General features: G+C 40.8%; 1 protein-coding gene across 2 annotated transcripts; it reads right to left on the reverse strand.

Annotated features, from left to right (window-relative positions):
* Nucleotides 1–307: 307 nt before the first annotated feature.
* Nucleotides 308–9,196, reverse strand: TLDC1 (TBC/LysM-associated domain containing 1). 2 transcript variants are annotated; one of them, XM_010074159.1, is made up of 9 exons: nucleotides 9,080–9,196; nucleotides 8,809–8,818; nucleotides 7,725–7,901; nucleotides 4,795–5,025; nucleotides 4,120–4,264; nucleotides 3,092–3,532; nucleotides 1,772–1,890; nucleotides 1,479–1,658; nucleotides 308–445 (listed from the first exon to the last, which is right to left on the reverse strand). In XM_010074159.1, the coding sequence occupies exons 3-9, from the start codon at nucleotides 7,890–7,892 to the stop codon at nucleotides 314–316; spliced, it is 1,416 nt and encodes a 471-aa protein (XP_010072461.1). In that variant the 5' UTR covers nucleotides 7,893–7,901; nucleotides 8,809–8,818; nucleotides 9,080–9,196; the 3' UTR covers nucleotides 308–313. The 2 variants fall into 2 exon arrangements, with proteins under 2 accessions (XP_010072461.1, XP_010072462.1); XM_010074160.1 differs by lacking the exons at nucleotides 8,809–8,818; nucleotides 9,080–9,196 and adding an exon at nucleotides 8,941–8,982.
* Nucleotides 9,197–9,616: the final 420 nt, after the last annotated feature.

Genomic DNA, 9,616 nt, shown 5'->3' on the forward strand with positions numbered 1-9,616 from the left:
CACTGTCAATAACTTATTTTGGTTTTAATTTTGTACGCAGACAGGATATCAGGAATGCTAGCTAATTCATTTTGAGCCAGAACTCAGAGATGTCTAATGATTAAGTACCTAGTTAATTTTTATGTCCTCCCCAAATAAAATCCTTCAGGCAGCATGTTGTATTGGGCCTAAATATTGCAAAAGTGCAAGGCTTAAGTTTCATCCCAGATAATTAGGTAAATGTAAGGAAAAAAAAATGAGGAAAAAATATCCCGTACAAGGAACTTCGATATTCAGGAGCATACAAAAGGTTTTCCATGTTACTGTGATTCTTTTAGTTCTCATCATCATCCTCATCCTCTTCAACGGGTTCTCGTAGACCTTCACTCTGGCGACTTTTTCCAGCCATTTCTAATAGGGCCTGAGCCTCAGGATCTCCATCCAGGATACTCTTCTTACCTTTTGTCTTCAAAACAAAATAAAATATAGTTAATTTCAAATGTCACTGTGAATGATCACTATCAGGCTACAAGAAGCATACTCAAAAGTCCACAATAATCTGGTTTGCAAGCCTGTCACAATGAAGCATATGTACTTTCCAAGTAAGGCATTTATAATTTACTGGGATACATCAAATGATTTTTTATTGCTGCAGTTACACAAAATAGTCATAAGCTTTTCCTAAGACGACAGTGCACTACTTCAAGTTTATTTGGGTTACAAGCCAGCCAGAACATCCTGGTTAACCTGACCTCAGTTTGAAGTGCAGATGTGAACTTTTTTTTAAAGAAGAGCTTCAAGTATAATTCAACAGTTTTTGTAAATTGTTTGTTCTGTTTCTACTTGGAGGTATGTGCCCAGTGAACAGACAGAGCACATGAATTTAGTATGAGAAGAAATAAAAATTTTTAAAAAAAAAACTTCACCAAACTGTGCAGACCAAACAGTTTAATAAGAGAATAAATTACAGAATCTGAAGAGATAGGAAAGAGGTCTCCCATTCATTCCCAGAAATAAACCAGGTGCAGAAAGACTAGCCTAAGTCTATTCACATAAATTTATTGTAAAACAATAGTAAATTTAAATTTACTGATAAAGACATTTTCTGGGTTCTCTTCCTGAACTATAGATTAGGCTCATTTGTGAGATTCCAGTGTTTTCTTCCTGTTTTACAAATACTGGTTTTACTGAACCCCTCCAAGGAGGTTCCTCCTGGAGACCATTCCTCAATATCAGAAAGGCCTTTTGAAATTCAGAATAAAGAAGTGCTCTTCTGACTCCATCACCTCATGGCTCCTGATGACCTTTCTTGTTGGCACCCTCAATAATTCCACTGCTGTTTTGCCATTTGCTATGAAATACAAGGCACCACAGGGCCAGTTAAAGAAAATGTTATTCATTACAATGGAGAGACAGCGTTTAATCAAAAAACTGCAACTGTATGTACGATACTAACATCTTCCATTCCACTCAGGACACAATTTCATAGGTTCACCTACCCCTGCACCTTCAGGGAGGTCTCCCACTGCCCAAACTTCCATGGCATCCAGTGTAAAATCCTCTTTAGCTGACAGCTGGGGACTGTTGTAGGTGGTACACCGAGGTTTTGCTTTACTGTGTCCCTTCCCATAGTCACTGTCTATCCAGAGTCCGAAGTAACCATGTTGTCCACCCATACCCTGTGAGTAGAAGTGAAATAAATCTGCTCACAGTAACAGAAGCAAAAACCACGAAACGCTTCTGAACATCAGCCACAAATCCACGTTCCAAATTGTAATTTCTTAATACTTACAAGTCCATTTGGTATTGTTTGTTGGCCATGGTTCAAATACATGTAGTGGTCATTATAGCCTGTGTATGTGTATACAGCAAGAGAGGGGAAAACCGAAAACAGAAAGCATCTGTTGTCACCTGTAAACAGAAAAGCATCTGAGGTCAGATACCTGGCCAAGCGATAACTTGCCTACAAATAGGACAGAAAAAAATATTGAAGAAGTGCAGCTGAATAAATCAAAGACAGCAGCTGCAGTCTCAGAAAGCCAATAGTTCCCTCTCATCAAGATCTAGACATACTGTTTATTCCCATGTAACTCTGTGCAGGGTCACAGAAATCGATGTGATTATATGGCTGTGACCAAGGGCAGTGTCAGAGGCATGACATTACATTACTGTATAATGACATGACATTACATTACTGTATAAGGCACACCTCTCACAGGCTCGCACTGTATCATCTAAAACTGGCCAAGCACCAGACACCCTAAGTTCTGACTATATTGCTATATAGATCAGTTTAGGGTCAATGATTTAGAGTACAATTTTCATTATGCCCAGTTCGGTGTTGTGGTGTGATTGTCTAGTACACTACATGTGTTATTCTATCTGGAAAAAAATACAAGGAAAGTGTTGTGTAATCAGTGTAACACTGCATTATGTTAACTGACTAAATACTAATTAAGCATAGGAAGTGAGTTTTCAATGTAGCAAAAGTCCGGATTCAAAGAAGAATAGATTATCCAGAGTCCATAATTTTTTTTTGGAAAGACACCACAAAAGTTGTTTCCAAAGAGTTACAAAAAATCCTCTTTTCTCCCCAGAGGTTTCAAGGGAAGAAAAAGTTTGGCTTCTCAAAAGGACTCTTTTGCCGCTGGGTTTTATAAGAGAAACAAAGGCAGGCAGCTAGTGCACACATGGCAACAGGAGGCTTAACCGGGGGTTCGGCTCAGCTGTTCTGAGAGGGAAGATTGCCATCTGCTGGACACCTTATTTATACTCGAATTCATCGTCTATGCTGTATTTCCTTCATTTCATTTCCAACCTGTGCAGCTACAGGGGTTGACAGACTTCACCGAAAAGAAAACTTGTTCCATGATCACTAAGCCCTGCAATTTTAAAAGTCTTATCAAATAACAGGCAAACTATAAACATTAATCAGTAATATGTCTGACTGGGTACAAAGCAGGAATAACTTAGCGTGTATTTTATATTTTTCAAAATAAGTGTTATTTTTGCCATAGGAAAATACACTTGGAAGTATAAGAAATACTATGTGTCATGAAAGCAAAATGACAGCATTCACTCAGTGGAATTTCAGAAGTAAAGTGAGCTTTACCTTGAAACTGTGGCTTCACCTCCCAGGACTGAGATGCAAACCCACCAAAGATATAACCATCTGAGTCCTTTAAGATCACTATGCAAGGACCTTTGTTCACTATATGCCCACATAACTGTGAAAAGCTTTCTCCATGAAGCCTGGAAGAAAACAAAAGCTGCCACTTGTGCTGTAGCTCTGCAGGCAGATGGGAGTTAATATATAGGATGGATGGGATGTCAAAGAGACTGATGAGTCCTCTTCCTTTGATGCCTTTGCAGCTTGGAACCAGGTTGAGTATGTCTTTGGTTTGGTCTGGGAGAGAATGCAGAACATGGAGACCTTGCCTGATAACAACACTGAGGAAAATTGAGATCTGTGGCACTTGGTACACCCAATTCTCAATTAGACTTTGATCAAAATTTGTCTCCATCAGCTGTGGACCCGCAGGCTTTGTCCCATCTAAATAATAAGACACACAGGAACAGTAGTAAGTCTCCCAATCCAGAAAACAATCAGTTGATTTTTAAGAGTAAACATAGTATTCCATTATTTTAATGTACATGAAACTACATATGAAAGGAACTGAGAAACATTTTGCCTGTGACATTTATTTGTTGGGCTGTCATGATTAAGAAACACGGACTCCTAGTTACAGCTTATGAGACAGCAAAGTCTATTATTACAGCAGTGCAAAGATAAACCTACACTTTGTAAGAGGACATATAATCATAAATATATGCACATGCATCTAAATGCCCATGACCTGCAAGTCAGATATTTGTAAAATAGATGTGTTGCGTGACAAATAGTTTTGCAAGTCCACTTAAACTGGGACTTCAAACTTTCCTGAATTTAAGGGAGAAAGATGGTAAGGTAAAATAAAAAAAAAAAAAAAGAATCCCAAGTAATTCACAAAGCACTAGGTCTGAAACACTGGTCCCACCACTTAAATTCAAAGATATGACCTGAAGAGAAAAATTCTTGTGAGATCAGTGACTACATGAGCTCTGCACCATTCTGGGATATACTACATCAGTGCTGCTTACCTGCAAGCTTCAGTTCTGATAGCAGCTGAGAAGCCAGAGCCTTTACTCCACTTGCAGAATCCCTAGTATTCTCCAAATTCCAACCTTTCAGTTCCTTTCTGTAGCTCAGTACATGGACTACTGACATGATCAGATCCTCTGTGAACTTAAAAGGGTAAAGCATCGTTATTTTGCCATTTCTTAAATAAAATTGCCAAGAGCTTCAAAGGACTTTCCGAAAATAAAGTCACATAGTACTGAAGCTGTAAACCCAATGAAGCTACATATTTGATTCACATATCCGTCCCGCAAACAAAGCTCAGTTCCCAGAAGCACCAGCCACACCACAACCTTTGCCAGCTCTTAACTCTAGTCAGTCTCTGCACCCTTTGGATTGAGCCAGTGAACCATCAGATGAAACAGTCAGTGTGCTTCCCCAAAGGCCAGATCCAGGTTCTCAGAGGAGGCAAGTCAGCATGGAAAAGCCCACAGCTGAAGCAGTCATCCTATATAACCCTGTTTGCCTACACTGTCTGTCCCAGGTCAGCAAGGCAGTGGTAAAGAGATTTAAAAAAATACAAAAGTCAGGAATTCCTGTTCTGAATCTTGTGCTCTAAAGATTACTTTCAAATTACCTACCTACTCCAGCCCCTGTTCTCTTACCGTCCCACAACACATATTTAACTGCCTGCTTACCTCTCGGATTTGTTTGCCCTTCACAGGCCCTTCTGTCTTGGAGATCATTCTCATTATTATGGTAATCTTCTCATCTGCATTCCCTTTTAAGAGGTTTGACATAAAAGTTACAAACTGCTCCTTAGTAATCTGTTCACTCAGCCCTGATGGTTTCCCAGTCAGGTCAATACTTTTCATTCCATTGTATAACCGAACAGTCATTTGCCCTGGTAATGGCTCCCGAGTATATGCCTACAAGAGAAAAAAAACCAAAGAACAGATTTTTAAAATGAAGAATAACTAATGTATTCCAGCTAATCTGTGCTGATATATACCCCTATGAATGAAAGATTTCAATGCCAAGTATCTACTACCAGCAACAAACTTTTGTCAAAGAACTGGCTTTCCAAGAGAAAAAAAAATCTCTATTTTATCGTGTCTCCTTTGCAACAAAATTTAGTGATTTAAGTTTATACTGTTTTTCTACAAATGCCATGGACTTAAAAAAACCCAGCATTGTAAAGTGTTAACAGGATATTAGCAAAGGATTTCCATATGTAACTCTGTCGTAAAGGTTTATAATTCTGCCAGTTTAACATTTAAAATTATGTTTTAACCCTGCTTTTGACAGTGGAGCTTGCAGATACTTAAAGAGAAAGTCAAGCTTTTTCAATATCTCACTTTTGGCCTCAAGACAATGCGGGCAATGTGTTTAACCCTGAATGCACACGTAGAAACAATTCTGATAAGTTTCCCTCTGCAGAGAAACATCTAATTCAAGCACAGAACAAAACTGAGATGACTTGATTTTTATAAGGCACACCTGATGTTAAGAGAGTCGAAATCAAAACTTCTGAATCTAAAGGGCATGACTGGCCCTTTGAATTGAAATCTAACTGATACACAACATCATACCTCACAACACTGCAGGAAGGATCTGACTTGATTCAAGAAACTTTCACAGAACTCAAGATAACTACACAGTTTAAAAATAAATCATCAAAAATAAATCATCCATACTCTAGGACATGATTACACAGTGTCTTCACTGCTCAAAGCACTGTGCATAACATGCTGAACACTTGACTGTCATACAGGGACGTACCCAATGGGGACTATGCTGAAATCAATGGAGCTCCACCTGCGTGAAAGCACTCCAGCTCTACTCAGTGGAGCTGCTATTGTCAATCTGTTGCTGGCTCAATACCACTGCTATTGAGGCCACCAGGGCCGTTGCTGTTTAATGGTAATGGCTGTTGCTGTGCATGTAGGGTGAGATCCAATACTCCAAACTCTACCCTGCTTTTGTTGACGTCAGTGGTAAAATCCCCATTGATTTCAGTAGAGGCAGAATTAGTAGCCACCATCTTGCACATTAGAGTGCTTCATATTGAGGGAGGGGCAGTCACAGGGGGTCCAGCTGTCTTTAAGAGGCTTTCTAAAAGTGTTACATGAGCTTGAAGGGAAACAAGCAGCAGGGAACATAATTTAAAACACCATGCTCAAAGGCTTTTTGCTTCACACTGCAGCATTAGCTGCCTGCTCCCTACCCTTTCCCACCCACCACTAACCTTGTTGCATTGTTATGCTTATAGCTATTCCTACGAGTGGACATGGAGTGCAAAAAAAAGGAGGAATGTAAAAAGGGAATCTTTAATAAACATCTAACAAACTCACAGCTCTGACGTTTTAGAATCCTTGTCTTAAATGGCTTCAAGAAAATATCTAGAGATACCTGCTTTCCAAGCTATGCAGTGCAGCCTACTCTGGTCCAGAAGCCACGTAGTTTCCTTCCAGTAAAGCCCTGAGCCTAAGCAGAGTACACGAGGTTATGCTTCAGGCCTCCTCAATGTTACCAGACTGTTGCTAGATCAAATCTGACATGTATCAATCTCGCTCAGGCATGAGCACAGAAACCTACAAGGCAGCACACCACTGCAACAGTCCCTGCACTAAAGAATCGGGCACCTACAGGCAGTCTTTCAAATTATTTTAATTGAAGTTTTATTTAACGAGAAGGCAGCAAGGGAAAAGACAAATGTTCCTTAAACGTGACATTGATCCAGGGGCAGAGCTAGAGAGAGAATTTCTTCGAAGTCCCAATGAAGTAATAGACACCAAGGACCCTGTTCTTGGAGGTATTAGGGCTGAAAAGCTGGACAGTAGCAACACTGTTTCCCATCTGCTGATGATAGCTCATTAACAGCCAGGATGGAAGAAGGCTGAAGCTGCTCTGCATGCAGATGCATTGCTGAATACCTAAAATAACCTGCTCCTTTCATTGAGTTTTAATTTGATTCCATTAACTGTGAAACATATATAAAAATGCACTTTTAATACTACATTCATTTGGCCATTTGGTTCCTCCCTGACTGGAGTTATCAAGTATTGCAACGAATCATTTTCCTCGTCTTTCTTGATTAGAAAATGAATGCAAAGTTAATCAGAAAGCATAATGTACGTTAATTATCTAAAACAGGGAGCCACAGCTTAATCAAGTAAAATTGAATTCTCTCCTTTTAATGCAAGTGAAAAGATTAGAGATGGTGATGCAATTGAGGGAGAAAGATATAAGTAAATACAAACCGACTTTGTGACAGCTTCTCGAGAAAATCTGTAAATAAACACACCCTATAGACTTCAAGGGGATGAATATTTTTCCCATTCTTCAGGTTTCTGTAAAATTATTTTCATATGTCCCAACTTACTTCAGAATCAGGAAAGCTGCAAATTGACCCAACAGTGCAATTTAAGAGATAAATACAAATCTGAATACAAACTCATATTAAACTGCAATAAAAAGCTAAATATTTATCCCGCACCAAAACATTAAGAATTAAAATGAGACAAGCAATCCTTAAAAAGTAACTATTGCCATGTCTTTAGTTTCTTTCTGGAATTATGTTCAATGTACTACATCCAGATACATCAGGAATAATAGATTGTCTTGCCTGTAGCGCTTCCAGAGTCACAGTTTTCTTTGCAGCTTTGCCACTTTTTGCTCCAGCTGAGCCACTTGATCCTGATAAGGTATCAAACACTCCATCAATGTCAGATTGCTCCTCAGGAAGAAATCTGGACAGATGATTCTGATAGGCATTGCTTTCTGCATTTCCCATCTTTTCAACCTGAAGCAAAGAAAAAGGAATAAAGTAAAAACCAAACCAGTAAACACAGAAAGGTATCACAATGGCCTTGAAAGACTAACGTACCAGTGCAAGCTTTAAAAGAAGAGCAAATTAGTAGCCTTCTAGGAAACTACTAAAACTACTCTTCAGTCTCTGTATTCACTGAGACTTAATGAACTTGAAGAACATCTGTGAACACTAATCGTACTTTATAAAAAATTACAATCTGCCAGTTCTTTGACAAAACCACCCTTTCTACCAATTGAAACCTCATTCAAGCCTTAGCAAATGGAAAAACCAATATGATTTAATGATTAAATTAGCTTGTACAAAGTGACCACGAGTCTGTCAGCTGGAATACATCAGCAACATGAAGGGAATGGCCTGATTATGGATTCTTTATGACAAATTATGCTACATCTTCCTGATGCATTAATGGACTGAAGCTAAGCCTGCCAATAATATGTGGCACTAAAACACCATCACTGTGAAGTCTCTGAAGATGACATGAGAATTTATTCTCTAAGGGCGCAACCTAAAAAATCATTCAAAATGCTGTCAAGAAACCCAGTAAGAAAAACATTTAGGAAGATGACTCAAATCCCATTAAACACACAACAGCTTCATAATAAATTTTTGAGAGCTGGTACCCACAGAGAGCTGGTACCCGCTGGTTGGCGGGAGGAGATGGTTCAGGGTTTGTTTGTTTATTTGTTTTACACATTTAATGGTACAGCTATGATTTCTCTCACTGTCCCAGGCTTCACCTGCTTTATGGAGACTAATTTTTTAGCGTTGTCTGGGCCACGTGCTCTGCCCTTCTCCCTGGAGCAGCACGGCATGGACCTAACAGTGCCACAGTAGGGCCTGAAACCCCAAATTCCCTGACTGCAATGACAGCCACCACTGTAAACAGCCTTCCCATCTACGCAGGGGAGACACGCTCGTGGGGTGACAACATAAAAAACATGAGAAGCAGAATAAAGCATCCTTTCGTGGTTTTCCTTTCACAAATTCCCTATCCTTTCTGTCACTTCACTTTTGGCTCAGGATTCCCCGTTCCGCAGAAATCTCTTATTGCAGACACAGCCCTTCAGTGGCTTCAGGACTGTTTATTCAGCCTGATCCAACCCTTCTGTCATTAACTGACGCTGACTCCGATGAGCAACTCTCCGTACGAGGCAGGGCTGGGCTGCTTTACCTCCACTGAACAGCGCAGGCCCAAAAGCCTTCCTCGCCTGTCAGGAAGATGTCGATCGGGGTAAACACCAAAGGGTTAATGGAAACCACTGTAACCTGGAAGACAAACCATGAAGACATGATCAATTTAAGCAGCAAACCCCTGGAGAAAGGTGGCCCTCGACTCCCCCCCTCCTCAACCCGGGCCAGCAGAGGCGGGGGGAGGCCGCCGTGACAGGGGAGGCAGGATCGGTGCAGGGCCGGGCAAAAGGCTCCGCATTTTGCCATTTTGTCGGTTTATTTCCCGGTATGCATGGTCCCTGCCTCCCCAACCGGGTGGCAACAGCCCCGGTGTCGTCCCCCGATCCCGGCCACGGGCCTAAGGGGAGCGATCCCTGCTGCGGTGAGGGGGGGGCACGGCGGGCCCAGCTCTCTGCTTACCGGCAGGGCACCCCCGGCGCCTCTCCATCCCCATGGATGGGCAGTTGGATTTTTTCCACATGCCCCGGTAGATGGTCCGGCAGCCCGCCCGGCTG

The sequence above is a fragment of the Pterocles gutturalis genome, unplaced genomic scaffold, assembly GCF_000699245.1.
Source record: "Pterocles gutturalis isolate BGI_N339 unplaced genomic scaffold, ASM69924v1 scaffold8837, whole genome shotgun sequence".
Classification (NCBI taxonomy): Eukaryota; Metazoa; Chordata; class Aves; order Pterocliformes; family Pteroclidae; genus Pterocles; species Pterocles gutturalis.